Genomic DNA, 18,249 nt, shown 5'->3' on the forward strand with positions numbered 1-18,249 from the left:
CAGGGTAGAGGTGGGATGGCCCAGTGGTTCAGGTTCTAGTCTGTGGCTTGGGTGACCCAAGTTCAATTCCCTGTTCTGCCACTGACTTCCTGTGGGACCTTGGGCCATTCACTTAGGCCCAGCTCCACAAAGGTATTATGGCTCTGAACTTCCACTGAAGTCAAGGGAAATACCCTCACGTACCTTTGAGCATCTGGGCCTTAGTCTCTCTCTGCCTCAGCACCTTGGCTGTAAAAGGGGGATAACGGTGTTTCCCTGCCTCCCAGGGGGTGTTGTGAGGCTAGAGATCGTGAGGCACTAAGGGACAGGGATGGCTCGACTCCCCAAGGAATGGGTTCAGCATTTCAGCCGCCGTAGTGAGATCCTGTTATGGGGCGTGACAGGCCTCGCTGCCTCCCTGCTGCGTGGGCTCAGTTTGGCCCAGCTGATTTTAGTGACCAAACTAAACTTGATCTGCATTTCATTCCTGTGCACACTCCAGAGCCTACACAGCTCCGGGGGAGAGGGCTGGATGCCGGTCCGGCTTGGGCAGCAGAACTGTGGACGAAATTCCAGTGAGACGGCCAATCAGTGACACCTGCCGGCGAAGGGTGAGCACAGAGCTGATCATTTGGCTGCAGAACCTTTTCTGTTAGGGGGTGATGCCCAAGAAGGAAAGCCCCAGCCGAGTCTCTCCAATCCCAGGGTGAACTGGCAGGGCTGGCAGCTAAAAGAACCAGCTTCCTGACGTATCCGAGAGAGTTAAGAGCAGACAGAGGAAGCTGTCTGGGGTGCAAAACCCAGGAACAAGGCCACATATCGCTGAGTACTGTCTCCTGGCACCTTCTCTATTAACGACTTGTGTATATCTAGCCATCTCTAGCGGTCGGCACGTTTGCTCTGCAGTCAAAGTGGCCCAATACGGAGAGGACTCCTGGGTGCCACTTTTACAGATGTTGGCGGCTGAGATGTTCAGAGGCACTTAGGGGAGCTGCCAGCTTCTGTAGGCTCCTGTGGGAAACCCCCGCTGCAGGGGGCAAACAGGATTTGCACACTTCCTTTGGAGTTGACATCGGCTGAGGTGGGGAGGGGGTGGTGTCGCTTTCCACCCAATTGTGTACAGGGCATATTGCAAGGGCTGCCGAACAAGCCTCTCCAGAGGTAGCTGCATTTGAATGATGGAAGACGTGATCACGTCCTGGGTGCCTTTTGCCCAGCAGGTATGTTGGTGAGGCATGTACAGATCTGTAAGGAGGTAGGTAAAAGGAAGGGGCTAATCTGTCCATACCATATCGAGATTGCTGGTGTGAGGCTGGTTGGTGGGATGCTGCATTAGGAGGAGAGACTGGGTTTTAGTCCTGGCTCTGCCATGTGACCTGAACAAGTCACTTCCCCCCTCTACTTGGACTCTTTGGGACTGGATATGTCTGCACCAGGGACGCAGAGCTCCTAGCATGGCGGGGCTCCGAGCTCAGCGGGAGCCTTTAGTGGCCTGCCACTGCGGGACAGATTGTAAAGCAAGCAATTCTGCCCCATCATTTGAGAGCTCTGGATGAGAGGATTAGTCAGAGGTCCCAAAAACCATGCTGCTGCTTCATCTGCCAGGCCCTTGTACTGGTGGGGGAGAGAGGGACTTTCCAGGTGGCTTCCAGCATGGTAACCTAGCCAGAAGGTAAAATCTGATCCATCAGCAAAGCTCTTCGCAGCCTGTTCCTCCAGGCAGGTTCTCTGGACAATCCGTGGGGGTTGGACTGAGGAGTTTGGCTAGAAGGGAAAGCACTGCGGCAGTATTACAGGGCAGGTAGAAAGCCAGAAAAACCGCTGCCCAGATTCCGAGCCGAGATGCGTGCCAGCCACACTGACCGTCACTCAGCTTATCTAAGGGCCCGGGGGGAATCAGCCCAGCGTCTCCCAGGAAGGAGGAGAATCCGCGCAGAGCAGTGACGCTTCAGTCTGCAGCATGGGATGCTACAAGTAGAAAAGATACCCAGAGAGGAGAGCGCTCCTGGAAGAGAAGAGAATTTCTTTAAAGGATGGAAATGGGACAGAGGCTGTGAACAACATCCCAGAACTGAGCCATAGGGCCCGTGGTTAAGGGGCTGGTCCATAGTTCTTACTCCGGCAGAATGGCAGTGAAGTCAATGGGACTTCTGATGTCAGATTGACTTTAATAGGAATTGTGCCTGGGTGAAGACTGAATATGAACAAAGCCCTGATGATTTAGGCATATGTTTAAATGTGCTGATTAAGGCCGCAATTCAGCCAAGCCCTTGAGCACATGCTTGACTTTAAGCAAGTGCTTAAGTCCCTCCCTATTCACCAAAGCACTCAATGGAATACTTGAAGCCTAGGGCATGTGCAGAAGCGTTGCATCAGGTTCTAGTGATGACCGTCTGTTTTCCATTCATAAAATCCACAGATTGAGCAAACAGTTAAACGAATGTCCTGGAAGTGCAGGCGCTAAGAAGCTGTCGGATGTGGAGCAGAAACGGCTGTGACCAGAGCAGGTCAGAGAGGGGAATACAAAGGCTGTTATTTCCTGAGGAATTTGTCAGTATGACAAATAGGTTTTTTTTTTTTAATTCACTGCATTTTCCTAGTCAGCCTCCCACACAACAGCCGAAGTGACTTTCACATGCATGTAGAAGGGGATCGGCTTGTGTTTCTTGTAATCCAATGCTCGTGGATTCAGACAAGAAATCAGTCGGATCACTGTTTATTATCAGTAAGTGGGGCAGGTTTAAAGGAAATGGGCAGATTTCAACACTAGAGCTATAACTAATTTACTGCTGGCATGTTCTGCTCTTGCCCTCATTATTTATGTTGAAAATGATAAATGAGGGATTGATGATTCTTGCTGGTTTATGAATAATCAGGTTATTGCGCTGCAAAGCCCTGGGGGAGGGTAGTGTTTCTGCAATCCTCCATCAAAGAGAATGCAGAATGCTCTGTGTGTGTCTGTACGCACACACCCCCCTTCTCTTTGCACACCCACCACTTTGTGCATTTGCACACTCACAACCTGGGCGTACGCTTGCCTGCACTCACACCCATCTTTCTGCTCAGACCTCTGCATGTGTTCACTCACCCCCCTGTGCACATACGTGCACCCCCCCCCCCACCTTTCTGTGCACAACCAATGCCCCTGGCCGTAACCAGCATCACCCAGGTGCCTGCGTGCACTTGGGCCCACCCACTCAGATCCACGCAGGGACTGAAGCATGCCTGGCTGTCAGAAACGTGAGTCGCCCTAACTTTTCTCCAGCCAATGGAGTCCCATGATGCCACACGTGGCTAATGCTGAGTTAGTGACTTTTAAAGAAACAAAGAAATTAGCCTTCCATTGAAAAGTGCTAGTTAGCTTTGGGGTAATATTGTGGGAAGTAGTTGAGGTCTGGACGTGGGGACAGGGTCCGTCTATGACTCTCTGTTTGTACAGCACCCAGTGCCGTGGGGATCCTGTGTTTGATTGGCCCTCAGGGGCTGCTGCAATAAACATGGTTATTACTAATAACGGTATCAAGAGGCCCAGGCTACTGATGCAAAGGGGCAGTGGTCACTTGGAAGAAGCACTGATAACATCTGTAGTTCAAGGAGCTCTTATGCAGGGTCAGCTCACCTACTTTGCCGTGAGAATGCAAGCTACTCAAGCCCATGCACTGTTAATCCTTTTCTGCTATCCCACAGTTCCATCTGGGTTGTACTTTCTCATCTACCTCCATCCTTCTTTGGCACTGTACGTCACCGACACTGGCTCAGCGCTCTAGCCCATGTTGGCCTGCTCCATTTCTGCTGCCCTCCACCGCATTTACAGAGATGCCATCCAAGAAATACTCGTCCTGTGCTGAAACTAGACTTTGGGTAGAGCTGTGATGTGCTAGCGTTAAGACTCATGAGTAGGAGAAATGTACATCAAATGACATTTTTATGTTTAGTTGACAGGAAAGAAGCAGAGTGGCTGAGCAAGTCAGCCAGCTGTGTTATGAATCACTTTGTAGTTTGCAGACCGACTTAATTAATGGCATTCTCATTAGCAGTTCTTGCTGCCAAATCCGGCTTGCTTTCACCTTCAGAACTGTCTGCATTAATAATGAATAACTCCACTTGCAAGTTACTTATGAAATATTGTTTTCCTGTCACTGCCACAGACAGCAGCTCGGTTAGGTGAGAGCGAGAGAGAGCACTCTGTGAATGAATTCATAGCGCACCCTGGTTAATGCACCGCTCAGAACCATGGGATAGCCCAGCAGAAATCCAGCCCAGCACACGGGTGGATACAGTTACACCGGTCGGGCACAGGTAGCTCTTAGGTCTCAGTCTGGAGTCTAACTCTGCTCTTTCTTTAGACCAGCCTTATAAAACTGTTCATTTTGATTTAAGTAAAACTGGGTCTCTCTCTTTCACAGTTTCTTTCTGTCTTGTTTAAGGATCTTGATGCAAACGCGACTGGATGGCCCTTTCTGCATTAAGGCATCACCTAGATCTTCAGAAGACCCACCTGCTGACAGTACAGGGCTAGGTTCTGATATTACGATCTGCCCAGTGGAAGTAGTAGCCAATTGAGGATAGTGGTGTGGTGTGGGGCTTGTGACCTTGCACCCCTTTATACCCTTGCACTGCTGTGCTAGCCAAACCTCAATTCAGTCCCCAGTTACCTTAGCTCAGCCAGGATAATTTCAAACTGGTGGCTTGGTGATCACTGCTCAAATGCCTGTTTTTGGCTGGCTTCCCACTACTAGGCAAGTTAATTTTCCAGCAATTCCCTTCATGGCTTATTGACCATAGAGAGATCCGGAATAAAATTTGACAAATGGTTCTGTCATCCCCATATGCCTCGGTAGCTATGCTTTACATGATGGAATGGAGCTCTCAGCTATTCCTTTTTATTTTGTCTGAATCTACAGTTACGCCATATTTGTTCAATTGATGCCCAATATCAGTAACTTTGCTGACATCAGGTTTTTTGACTTTTTAAGTTTAAGGTTTTTGCTGTCTACAAAACTTGCCTGCGTTTTTCCTTCCGCTCTTTAAGGTGCCTAATCCAAACTAAAGCACCATCCATAACTTCAGCACTTTGTAATCCCTCCGAGACCTAGGCAATTACTCTTTGAAATATCCCTGGAGCAGAACTAATACCAAATGTCATTCGCTTAAATTTAGAAGATCCAAATGGCATAGTAAAAGTCGAGAGCTTAGAGCTTGGCTTATCTGATTTTACTTAGCAGAATGCATGACCTTCATCCAATGCAGAGATTGCTTTTGCCTCTGAGGCTTAGCTGCCACAACAGGTTTCACTGCATGTTGCTCATGTTTTGTTTAAATACCAAGAATAGCTGCATAATGATTTTTTTATTTGCCTTTTGAGTCACAACCACCCCACTCTGTAGGTAGTTCTGCCTTTTCCCAATCTTCCAGCCTCTCCATATTATCAGGTTCAGGATCGACTTTGTCTGGTAGGGCAAAAGGGTGTTTTGTTTTGTTTTCTGGTGGATGCCTCACCAAAGATTTGTGTGTGGAAAAAGAAACTGATCACCTTCTTATAGGCTTTTCAACCATCCTATCAAACTGAATGGACAAGTAGGTCTCTTGCATATGGTATCCTCCTTCTCTCTTCAGTTCTACAGGTTTTAACAATCCTTTCTGTAAACACCTATTGGTTTCACTCCTATTAAATCCTATATGACTTGTCCGTAAGGGTGAAGACAATATTCTCCTTGCAGACGTTCTAGGGTTTGGAAGACAGCTGAGAATTCTCCCAGCATGCTGGTTGTGCTTTCTTCATGTGAGTCCATGACATTTACAACTGTCTTTTCAACTAACTTCAGAGTTAGGCAGGGTTTTAATTCCCTGATACAGATGGTGCATCTGCCTTGACTGTTAGGAAAGTTATTAAGCAAGATTGACGTGTAAAACAAGTTGTAAAACTTGCATGTTGTTGTTCTAGTGTATTAATTCCTGGATATGAAACAAGTCAAAGTGTGTCCTCAGCATTGTCTCGCAGTATTTGAAAGGCATACAGGAAAAACGATGAGAGAGGAATTGGTAGGTTGGACCCTAGGGTTATCCAATTAGGTGTGGTGGGGTGAGTGAGGTAAAGGGAAATTTAGACGGAATAACTGGACAAACTTCAAAACAGTGAAATCTCTGATTGTGAAACAGTCTCCTGGGGGAAGTGGTAGAAGCCCCTTTGCTTGAATCATTTAAAATTGGCCTGGACAAAAAGTACTTGAGAATACATTAACAGTCAAGACTGAGCATCTGATGCTATACCATCTTTTATCTGTGGCTCTTGGAGCCTTTACAAACATCAGCTAAACCTCCCAGCATGAGGCAGCGTGGTGTAGAGCTTATGGGGCTGGTCTGAGAGTCAGGAGACATGGGTTCTATTTCCTGCATCTCCGGCTGGCTTGCTGTGTGAGCATGGGAAAGTCACTTCTCTCTGTGCCTCAGTTTACCCTCCTGCCCTTTGTCCATCTTGCCAATTTAGCTTGCAAGCTCTTTGGGGCTAGGGCTGACCCTCACTGTGAGTTTGTATAGCACCTAGCTCAACAGGACTCTCCCCTCCAGTGGAGTTTCTGGGAAATATTATACTACAAATAATAACTGCCCCAATCCAGAGTAGTAAATCGTATCATCTCCATATTAAAGAGTGTGAAACTGAAGCCATGAGCGAGTAGGTGATGTGAGTATGATCTGTGATGATTTCTGTCTTGCCCCAAACCCCACACACACACAACTGTTACGGGGGAACTTCTGTTGTTACTGGTGGATGGCGGTAGGTCAGGTAGTGAGGCTGCCCGTAAAGGCGGGGGAATCAGGAGGCGAGCATTCCGGTTCCTTGTTCTAAGTGGCTGCCTCACGTATGCCGAAGGGAGGACTCGGCCCTGGTGATGGTGGCGGAGATGCAGCTTGACAGGCTGCTGGTCCAGTGCTGCTGCTGTTTCGTCATGGTAGGCCGTGCACTAGCAATCTCCAGCAAGTCTCCCAGGAATACCCAAGCAGGTCTCATCGAGCTAGACCCCCAGCCTCCCACTTACCGCTGCTCTGCTCTGTTGGTGGAGCTTGTCAATATCATTACTTGAGAAATCCCTGCACTCGAGAGCAGACCAATCTGCTCTTCCTGGCACCAGCCGTCGCAAAGTAACCCCACTCCTTCCTCTGTCTGTTCCAGGGGATTACACTGCTGGCAAATGAACCCCATGCTTATGTGCTGGGAGAAAAGGAGAGAGGCTGCAGAGGAGTGGGGATTTTTTCTAAGGCATCAGAAGATCGGATTTACGCAGAAGATTAGATGTTCTATCGATGGACTAATGGACCAACACCACTGATGAGCGGGACAAAAATCCTTTAAACGGCGAGGCTGCAAAGAACAGGAGTCCCAGTGAGCTGGTTCTATTGTGCTTCACGCTGTAAGTTCCTTGGGTTTGGTGGGAGGGTTAGTGGCAAAAAAACCCAAATCATTACTCCAAAGTGATTATCATTTTATTTCAGTGATCCATAGGAGCTCTTAAAAATACATGGTAGGGAATGTACCGCATTGGCAGAAGGCTCAATGCCATAATAGGTCTCTTCCATCTCTAGCAGCTGTAAGTGCATGAACTTATCAATAGAATAGTTAGAATGTCATGCATTACATGCCTTCATGCACTTTGCTGGTTTATTCTATCAGTATAAAAGCAACCTGGCTGCATCTCACGTTGCTGTGACCTGAGTACATTTGGTCCTAAGTCTATAACTTAACAATAACAATACTCCTTTGCACTCTAGAGATCGGCTTTCCATCAGGGGATCTCAAAGCGCTTCACATCCCTGTAAAGTAGGAAAGGGTTAGGATGGTTCTGCCCTCATTTGTAAGGCACTCTGAGCTCTACTGATGAAAAGTGCGAGATAAGCACTAAGTAGCATTATTATTACCTTCACTTTGCCGCTGGGGATTGAGTCTCAGAGTAAGTGACTCCATAAAATCATACAAAGATAAAATCAACTAGGTCTCCTAACATAAAATGTTCAAAAATGCCCAGCTGACATACATAAGAATGGCCATCCTGGGTCAGAGCAGTGACTCTGAGATAGCGCGTATCCTGCCTTCTGAAAGTGGCCAGTGTCAGATACTTCTTGCAGTTGAAGGTTTAGGGACGCATGGGGCCTGAGGTTGCATCCCTGACTTTCTTGGCTAATAGCCAAAGATGGACTTGACCTCTATGAACTTAGGAGTCTGCTATGTCTTGTTGACTTTCGAAGGGGGTCAGGTTCCTAAGTGCCCCCCTTATTTTGAAAGTGGGACAAAGGTTTCTAAGTCTCTAAGGCACTTCTGAAGATAGGATCATCAGTCCCTAGTGATTCCCACACTTTATCCAAGGTCACACTGGAAGTCTGTCGCAGAGCCAGCTGCAGACCCAGCACTCCTGACCCCCAATCTTGCGCCTAAATCACAAGAGCTTTTCTCCCTAAATATCCAGTTATTTAACAACTAACTCCCGTAGATTGTGTTTCACTGCGTATATTCTGTTGAGAGTGCCTTAAGGAAATGCTGAAATGTACTTTCTTCTCCCTCCCTTATGTTCCCATCCCAACACTCCCAATCAAAAGAAAGTTTGGATATTTGTTTTATTGACAACATGCTACCAGCACTTCCTAACCCAAACCCACTAGAGAGAAGACATCCAATAGAAGCATCACAAAAAATCTCCCATCTAGTTAGAGTACTAACACAAGGCTAGGTGCGAAGTCGCAAGTGGTTGTGTATGGAAGGGGAAGCAAAAGCCAGACATGTGAGCATTCTGCTTTCTGCATTTTATTAAGATATATACATTTGTTTTCTTAAATTATTTTCTATGAGTTGAACAGGAAACGATTATTGTGGAGAGAAAAAAAAATACAAAAATAAAAGGGTATCGTGAAGTACCAGATCACCACATATACAACCGTAAAGTACTTTACAAGCACTTAGAGTATTAGAATTATAAAAATAGAAATACGACACATCCATGAGCAACTTCTCTATCCCTCAAACATCTTTCAGTTCCACCTGTGGCTCAGGATTCCCATGAGAGAATACATTAGCTTGTTTGGACAATGGACACATTGGCTAGAGAGGAAAGGGCATCCCAACACTTCTAAAATAAAATGGTGCATCTGTTAGCAGAGTGGGCTTTTTAGACGTGATCAGCATTGGCCCTAACCTTGCTCCCAATGACACCAGTGGGGTCTAGCTCTCATTGACTTCAGTGGGAGCAGAGTTAGGTCAACGAGAGCATTTGAAGATCCCACCCACGGTCGCCTATCGCCTGACCCAACACACCTATTGAAATCAACATGAGCCTTTCCACGGACTTCGACTGCTTTGAAAGCCACACTGTGTACCTGGCTCCGCAACAGCGCTGAGTTGAGCTAGGTGCAGGATCTGGGGGCTTCAGGCCAAATTCTGAGATTCACTGTTTTCAATCAGGCTGAGGATGCAAGTTTGGGGGGGGGGGGGGTTTTTTTTTTTTTGTTCCTCAGCCTCAAGGAAGGAAACTGTGTCTTTGTGTCACTACAGGTAGAATGTCCAGAAAGATTAAAATTATCCTACTTTGTGATGTTCACTTACAGACTCAGTAACCTTTATATCAGATTTCCGCACCCTTTAGTCTTCAGTTCACTTTACACAGATTTTTGCTGACTCACCCTCTAGCTACCTTTTCTAATTTATTTTATAAATTTTTTTTTTGCTCGACACAGTCAACATAAATGATAAGTAATATACACATGCTTGCTCCACTGCTCACTGAAATGCTCCTATATAATACTATCCCTTTTTCGACAAGCGTGGAAAGCATGGGCCTCGGACGTGAATCCATGTCTGTTTTACCTCGAGGAGAGCTTCTGTGTTGAGCTGGTCAAAGAAAGGAAAAACCTTTTCAGAAAAACTTTCAAAGTAATTTGTGTTCTGAATTTAATTTTTTTTTTCAAAATATGTTTTGGAAAATGTCAAAATCTTGAATTGAAAGATGTAGAAATGTCAATATTTTGTTTGGGGAGGGTTTCTCTTTTTGTCACTGAATGCAATAAAATGAGTGACACCCTGAGTCTGTCTCTTTCTTTCTCTCGCTGGCTCTTTTTCAAAATGTTACCAAGTGGCGAAAGGAATTATGAAAAACAAAGAGAACAAACAAACTCTGGGCGTAATTGATTCTATTACATTCTGTGACAAAATGGTATAGAAAAACAACCCCCTCAAAGTGTAAAAATATTGACAGTTCCAAATTTCTGATGGGATGGCCAAGCAGAACATTTTGAAAAACCGGCAGCTCTTTGCAGAAGTTTCTGGGTTTAAAAAAAAGACTAATTTTCACTGAGGGCAGGAAAGTATTAAAAGAAAGATTTTGACCAACTCTACTCATTGGGCTCATGGCATGATGGAAAACAAACAGGTCAAAAAAGCTCAAGAGTGTGGGTGACATTGGTAAGTAACTGCTCAGAGAAATGCACCTTTTCAAAGCTACATTTACTCATTCGAGATTAACAGCCTGTAACTCTGGAAAAATAAATGTATAAAGATCTTTTGTTTAAAATTAATTATATCCCTCTTAAACAAAGAGAGCTCTGCAAAATGAAACAACCAGCCCCTTTAAATGCACAACACACTACAAATATGGCATTTATTTGCTGCTGGCAGAAATTAATGGGAAATAAATTTGCCTTTTCTGATTGACGTAGCAAACCTAGAATCCAATTTATGGTGTTCAAGTGAGATGTAACAATTATTGTCCTCCAGACCAAAAAAGGAGCTTTGTTTGCAGCACTTCTGACTATTGGCAACATGTAAATGGGACACGGGGATATGGCTAACGAGTGGGTAAAATGTACTGTGTAGGAAGAAGGCAAGACATGGCTGCTTCTGACTATCGCAAGCACATTGCTGATTCACGCACTGATTCGACATCAAACCAAAGTCCAGCTAAGTCAGTGATTCTCCTAGTATCTAGGATGTATGTGGGTATGAATGCCCAAAGAGACAGATTTAAAACAAAAGAAAACTGACCCATCTTGTTGTATCTACATTACAGGGAACTGACATGGGTACAAGACCACGCTGAATGAGAGGCGAGGTCAAGAAAATCTAGGCTGTAACTGATAACATTGCTTTGAAAGAGAGCATTAAACTAGCAAACAATAAATGTAGCTGAAACAGGGTCTGATCCGACTGCCACTGAGCTCAGTAGGAGTCTTTTGGCTGATTTCATGGGGTGTTAACTAGAGCCTTTAGACAAGTTAAATAAAAGCCGGGTGCTGTAAGGGCCCAGTCCTGCAGTGGAGCCCCCAGAACCTTGTCCGAGACGGGGGAACAAGGGGAGATCAGACCTGTAGGGTATAATCCCTGCTTAGCATGAGCTAGTGGGTTCCATCTGCAGAAACGTTTCCTCTTGCCAATGCATTGAGCACCTTATTCCGCTGAACCTTCGCCCCATTGCTTGTCAGCTTATTGTAAATCTCCAGCGGCTGACCAGCTTTCCAAACCAGCTACCTGTGCTATCGTGCGCTTAATCTATGAGACCAATCACTGTAATTGCATGTGCCAATCAGGTAACTGCACATACAAATGGTTGGCTAGGGTCGTTAGTATACTGAATTAGCTGGCTAGGTATTTGTACTGCAGCACTGGGCTGTACCGGGAATGAACCAAGTTACCCCACAAATGGTATTTTGGGCACCCCTGATTGAAAACAAGGACCAGATAAATGACTGCAATTGGAGCTGTTATACGCTACGGGGCCCGATCGATTATAGATCTGCACAGACACAATCCCAGTCCAAATCAGTCAGAAGGTATTTGAAAAACCCTACAACTACCAGGCATGTGCTATATTATAGTTCCAAGTCCCTGGTTTAGATCCATTCATGTTCCTCTGTAAGATTATTATTCAGGGACATCTCAGCTCTAATAATACAGTTCAGACTACATGTTTTCCCTTTCAGTCCTGCTGGCACCCAGTGACACTGATTTCATTGCTCCCTAGGATGCTCAAAAACCTGCTTTTTCAGTCTCCTGACAAGTGAAATACCCTGCAGTTCTCCAGAGGCCTGATCAGTGAAAACTGTTTGGCAGCCACTGAAGCTGAGCCATGTTCAGGATTCGTGCGGCTGCTGCTTTTTGGACCATTTGGCTGTTAAGAAATCATGTCATAAGTCTGGTTTTTTTTTTCTTTTTAAGGCAAAACAAACCAATAAAAATCACAGCACATTTGGATGTTTCTTTCAAGTATGTTTTCTAGTCTGAAAGTGCGTTTAAGTGTTTGCACAGCAAACAAAGCCCAGAACTGGGGGTGGATTAGTTGGGAAGGACAAAGACGCTCGTGCTCCAACCAACGTGTGTTTTACGTCTGTCCCTGGCAACGGCTGGACACCAGCAGAACCTGCGCACAGTGACCATGCTTGTGCCTGATGGGAGCCCATCTCAGCTTGGAGTGGAGCTGTTCTGGGAGGGCAAGGGTGGAAAAGATATGGTAAGTAAGGGTTGGGTTGTGCCTTTTGGGCAGTGGAAGGCATAGTTCAGGAACACCAGGAGAACACAGCACACATTGAGCCACCCCCTAAGACAGTGCAGTGTGTATTCCCCTCTGCAGTTAGCCAGCCTGCAGTGCTCCCTGCCCCCATTAGGGGAGCATGTGTCCTGGGGGCACAGGGACCGTGCACAGTGCGGGTGGGAAAGGTGCCTTGTCCCACCTTGGGCAGCCTCCCAAGAGCCAGTCACAGGCTGCTGAGGAAGCTTTGGCTTAAGCAGAGCGTGTCAGAGGTGTGGGGCCAAAGAATGGACAGCAAGTCAGGTGTCTGACCCTGGATTTCGTTCGCCAACCAGATTTTTTGCAGCAGCTGGCGTTCATAAAGCAAAAGCAGGAAGAACAGACTCCCTAGGCAGCGAAGTGGTGTCTGCCCAGCATGCTGCGATGAGGGAGAGCACAAGGGACCTGCTGCGTCGGCTCAGCTATAGCTGCTGCTGTGGCAAGGGCTGGTGAGCAGAACAAAGAGCCAGTGGGATTCCTGAAGGCAAGACTACGTCAATGCGGAGCCAGCCTGGCAAGCGACAGCCATTTTAGTTTGCCTTCTGACTCTGGCCTGCCCCTTGCGACCAACAAGAGCAGGGAATTTAACAGGTAAGGCTGAATTGCAGCTTGTAAGTCATCCTGTTGGCAGCCTAAAGGACTCATCAAGGGGAAATCAGGTCCAGATTGTCCCAAAAGGTGCAACCTTGGGGTGGGCTCTTCTATTTTTAGAGTGTGTGTGGGGGGTTAAGTTCCAATCTGAGAGCAGGAGTACAGGTTCCAAGGACCTTGGGGTTCCCCTTCAGCTCATGGGGACTGGAGCCTCAATTTACCACTCTGTCCACTCTTTGGAGAGCCCTGAACCACCTAAGGGTCTATCTTCACTGCCAAGTTAATTTGGACTCTTGCTCAGACAGTGGCCCTAACATCCATCCCATCCACAAACACAAAAACCCCTGAGTCTGGTGGTGTCATGGGGCTGGATTAGCGCTCAGTGGCTGCTTTCGCTCAGGCTGGTAACCCACCCACTTTGCAGTGAGGACACAGGCTAAATCATTTGTGCACCAATAGTCCTCCACACCGTCCCAAAATTCCCCTCCATGCACCCAGCAGGACAGACAAGTTCTCCCACAATTCACTGGGAAGGGATTACAGAGCAGCCCAGTTGACCGCCACACAAAGGACCATAAGCTGTGCCCCCTGAATGATGTACATGGGGAAATGCAGTGTCCGCAAGGCCCCAATGACTTGTGTGGCTTTGCAGACAACTCAGACCTGGATGCCAATCACCCGAGTTAACTGTGCCATGAAGGCATACCTTAAGTGCACTGTGGCATGTTATGGGAGGACACCCCCTCACACACACACACACACACACACACACACACATTTGAAGCTGGATAGTTTGGGGGCAAATACTATGTTCCTTTATGCCTGAAGTCAATGTGCTGGACAGAGCAAGTGCACGGCTTTCAGTGTGAGCAGTGTTGCTGCAATCAACACTTCAGAGATAGTGTCAAGACTTCAAGTTCGTGTCTGAATAAAAAAATATGCTTCTTTAAAAACAAACAAAAAAACCCACACACCCAAGAATGGCCCTGTTTCAGAAAGGAAAGCGTTCTGGTTACCCTAATGAATTTCCCTTCCCTATGGCTTCTGAAACAGACCGTAAGGGGGCTGTTGGCCCCGTACTAAGACTCAGTGGGGTTTTTTTTGTCTGGCCATCTCCCAGGACCAAAAGAAAGGGCAAGGGCCGCGGCGACTGACGGTCCCCAGGGGCAATGGGAGAGGCCACCGCTCCAAGTCACCCTGATTGACAGGGCAGGCAGGCCAATGAGGGAGGCCCGGAGTCCCGTCCTCCACGTGAGTGGGAGCGGCCTGGGCCAGGGTGGGGAGAGCAGGAGCCCGAGTGGAGCCGGGGAGCGGGGCCACGCCGGCCTGAGCTGAGCAGGGGCGGCCCCGGGGGCGGGGCTGCAGCCGTCCGGAGCTGGGTGCGATGAGCAGCTGAGGAGAGGCAGGGGGACCCTGGGCAGCGGGGTCAGTGCAGGGAGACGCCCCTGGGGGGATCGTAACCCCGACAGGGCGGGGGCGACGGGTCCTGCCTCCTAGAGCCTGAGGGCGTGTGGCTGCTGCCAAAGCCAGTGTCCCACCCGCGGCATCCCTGCAGCAGAGCCAGGGCCTGGGCCGTGTGAGGAACAGGCTGTGAACGGCCCTGACGTTCCAGAGACGCTGGCTGGGGTTCCCCTGTGCCCACAGAGACGGGTTTTCCTTTCACCTTTCCCGTTTTGTCCTTATTTTTTAATTGGTTGCTGTTTAATGAATTGTATTTGGTTTGAACTATGTGCAAGGATCAGTGGGTCAGGGAAGGGTCCAGAGTGGAGAGAGCACCCCGGAGTGAGGTCACCGTATCTCCTGTCCTAAATCCCCCCCAGGAATCCTGGATCCAGCCTTCTCAGGGTTACGAGGGCTCTGCCACGCAGGAGAGTTGAAGGGTCAGGCAGGCTTCTGGGTAAAGGGACTGGGAGCGAGGACGCGGATCCTTTCGCTAGCTAATTCCATTAGGGTTGCGAGGAAAGTTCCCCACAATAGCAGGACCATTCACCCGCTTACACAGAAGGAAACCTGATCTTTTTCAAATCAGTTTTCTTAAATATCTGGGGGAGAGGGTTGTTTGTTTTTAGTTTGTCATGGCATTTTTAACAGCTGTGGGCATTCATGTGATTACAAACTTTCTGGGCAAGGAATCTGAGTTATTCCTTATTATTATTATTAGGTGTTGTAACTTGGCTGGTCATGTGTACACTGAAATAACTGGATCAGAATTGCAGCAAGACAAATACAAAACAAAACACTTAAGAAAACCAAATAGAAATTAACTTCCAGAGCTGTTTAGCTAAAAAGCCTGCAGGAGTTACAGGTAACATTTTCAAGAGCTTCTAAGTCCCATTTGCCAAAGTGACATAGGTACGTAGGCACCTAAGGATTTTAAATGAAACTAAAAGTTCCTAAGTGCCCAAGGCCCAGATCCTCAAATATATTTCGGTGCATAATTCCCCTAGGAGTGAGGTATCTAAATACCTTTGCAGATCTCAGTCTGTCTCCTTTGCAAATGGAATTTAGCCTCCTAAATCACTTAGGTGCTGTTCAGAATTTTACCGTAGGTGTCCAAATCCCATACAAATCCAGTGGGAGTTAGGTGTCTAATTCCTTTAGTCTCCATTGACAATCCCAGCCCTGGTGGTCTGTATTCACAAAGCAGTAACAGCTTTGGGATCTTCTATTGCTTTCTTACCCCTCTTCATAGGTATTGTCATTTACTGATGCACTGTTGCTTAGCATTGTTCCTGTTGTAATCTAATCAACACAGAAGTCCCACTTGTAGACGCATCAAATAATCTTTGTGGGTGATGCTGGATGGGTTCATTTTTCATAACTTTGAGCATGATTTCCTTAATTCCTTTCCCATCCAGAGCCGTGCTTGTCTTGCTGCAGTTTGTTATCCCCAGAGGGAAATGAAAACAGCTAACAACGGATCAGTACAGTGATGCCACCACATATGGAGTCCTGTAATAGTGCACTGCCAGAGCACTGTTCTCTTTTCTCGTTCCCTTTCAATGCTGATGCCAGTTGAAGCCCTAGAGAGGACGGTTTCCTCATGGTTTAGCTACAAGTGAAAGTGAGCATTTAAAAAAGAGCAACCAACTTCCCTCCTGCAGCTTTACCTCACAAAAAATAAAGCACCCGGGGGCTAAATCCATCCTTTGTGAAGAAGAGGTGGGAAAAGGGTGTCAAATCAGTCTCTGCATGCAGATGCCGTTGGACCCAGTGGCAGTCTCTGTTAGCACCAGATCTCTGAGAGCCTGTAGGTGGCAGGGACGGATCAGCCAGGTGTGAATCTAGCTGCTGGTGCTGGTCCGCTGGCACCTTCTGAAGGCTGCCCACCTCCGCGTTTTTACAGCTGCATGGGAACTAACCAGCTTGTGGGAGGAGCAGAGGGTAGGAATAGGCGGTTCCTTTCATTGTCCTTGGATGAATTATTACTATTGTACACTATTACCGGACTCAGCAGGCTGGCGATGAGCCACGGCCCCCTTCTGCTGAATTTTGGAAACATCTGTCCTGTTGACAGTCTTCAACTCAGAGTTTAAAATTCTGCTCCTGCTATGGTCTTTATCATCTCATACAACAGAAAAGGCTTTTGGTCCTCAAGGAACTGCCCTTGAAAGCATATTCTCCTACACCTAGTCAACCTGATTGTCGTTAGCCGCCTTTGCATAAAATCAGGAAGTAGAATTAGAATACTGAATTAGATCTGTCCTCTCTGTGTGTTTTATCCCAGTTAGCTAAGCTTTCTGCCATTTTCCCTGGCTTGCATCCTCCTTAGAATGCAAATCTTCCCTGAAGCATTCCATTCTTGGCTCCCCTAAAAGCCCCTTGCACGGTATCCCATATGGCAGGTAAACATCTGGCTCCTCAGAAGGGTCTCAAATGGGAGTTTGGCACTTGCCTATGCTGGAAGGGCTGGTGCCTTGTTGGCACGATCATCTTTCCTATTTTGGTGACAATTTTTTTTTTTTAAAGCTAAATCGGAGGTCACTGTGGTGCCACAGTGCAATCCTGGAGCCGTCCTCCAGATGGGGATTCGGAGTGGAATCAGTGTTTTATGCAATGAAAAATAACAACTGTCTTCTCTGTGTTTAAACACTAGGAAAAGCAGGCGGATAGCAGCTGTGCAGGCTGGATGGTGAGTGTGCAACTGGCCTTCTCCTACCAGATAGGATCAGCTTCCAAGGCACTGCTAAGTCGCGCCTACGTGCTAGAGAAGACCCACGAAGCTGGGAAGCAGAACTATAACATATGGTAACTGCAAACCTAGGGCCTTTGCTATCTGATTTCATTGAAACGCTATTCAAAATAGATATGTCAGAAAATAAAATAAAAATCCAGAGCATGAACATCAAAAACGTCCCACAACAAATGCCAGTCTTTCGCTGACCAAATCCATAAAAAGTATGTCCCTCTAAGCCTCCTCTTGGAGCAGTTCAGACGTGTCTAAGACCACGCACGCCCAGCTGCTAGTAGTCAAGGGCCTGTTGCCATCAGTGAAGAGACCTGGCCAATCTGTCTGTCCGGAGAGGTCAGCGAAGGACGCGGCCTTGTGGTCGTCAGAGCCCCGCACGGGCGGATGAAAGGGTCTCGCTGTAGATGACGCAGGGGCTGGTTTCCTCGCAGAGCTCAAGCTGCACGCTGGACGCGAACCAGCGCTTGGCACAGCCCAGGCTGTAAGTGAGGGTGGTTCGGTAAATGTTCTTGGTGCATTTGGGGAAGATGATGGTTGTGCTCTGGAACCGCAGGGGCTTCTGGCGGGGCTCGAAGATCAGCTGCGACTTGTAGTTCCGCCAGGTGCAGTTAGGCGTGGCGATGACCGTCTCGCTGTAGGCGGTCACGGTGGGGATGGGTCCATAGAAGATGTCGTCCCTGTAGTGTTTCTCTGAGTCATATTTCACCTCCGAGTTGCACCTAAAAAGTACAGCAAGAAGTCAGGGAGCACATAGAGCAGGAGGGTTCTGTGCTGACCCGCTCCTATCTTCTGCCAGGATACTGGCCCAATGAAAGCAAATGGTGCTCTAGGGAGGGCTGGGCACATGGTCCCCCTGGCGCAGAGCAGCAGCAGAACGTCCTTGCTGCCACCACAGGTTTGCAATAGCCATCTCCGCTGCTATACCCACCCAGCTCCTGGTACTTCTGC

General features: G+C 47.5%; 1 protein-coding gene and 1 long non-coding RNA gene across 3 annotated transcripts in view; one reads left to right on the forward strand and one right to left on the reverse strand.

Annotated features, from left to right (window-relative positions):
• The first annotated feature begins 509 nt into the window (after window positions 1-509).
• On the forward strand, window positions 510-12,043 carry LOC140898683 (uncharacterized). Its single transcript, XR_012155061.1, has 3 exons — window positions 510-590; window positions 7,151-7,388; window positions 11,979-12,043. It is a non-coding gene; the product is annotated as an uncharacterized LOC140898683 (long non-coding RNA).
• The window catches only part of RFLNA (refilin A), a 33,942-nt gene continuing 24,492 nt past the window's right edge, over window positions 8,800-18,249 (reverse strand). For both annotated transcript variants that reach the window (XM_073312857.2, XM_073312856.2), the window contains exon 4: window positions 8,800-18,020. In XM_073312857.2, the coding sequence (XP_073168958.1) occupies window positions 17,666-18,020 (355 nt within the window). In that variant the 3' untranslated portion in view covers window positions 8,800-17,665. The remainder of the gene's footprint in view (window positions 18,021-18,249) is intronic.

The sequence above is a fragment of the Lepidochelys kempii genome, chromosome 15 (genome assembly GCF_965140285.1).
Source record: "Lepidochelys kempii isolate rLepKem1 chromosome 15, rLepKem1.hap1, whole genome shotgun sequence".
Lineage (NCBI taxonomy): Eukaryota > Metazoa > Chordata > Testudines > Cheloniidae > Lepidochelys > Lepidochelys kempii.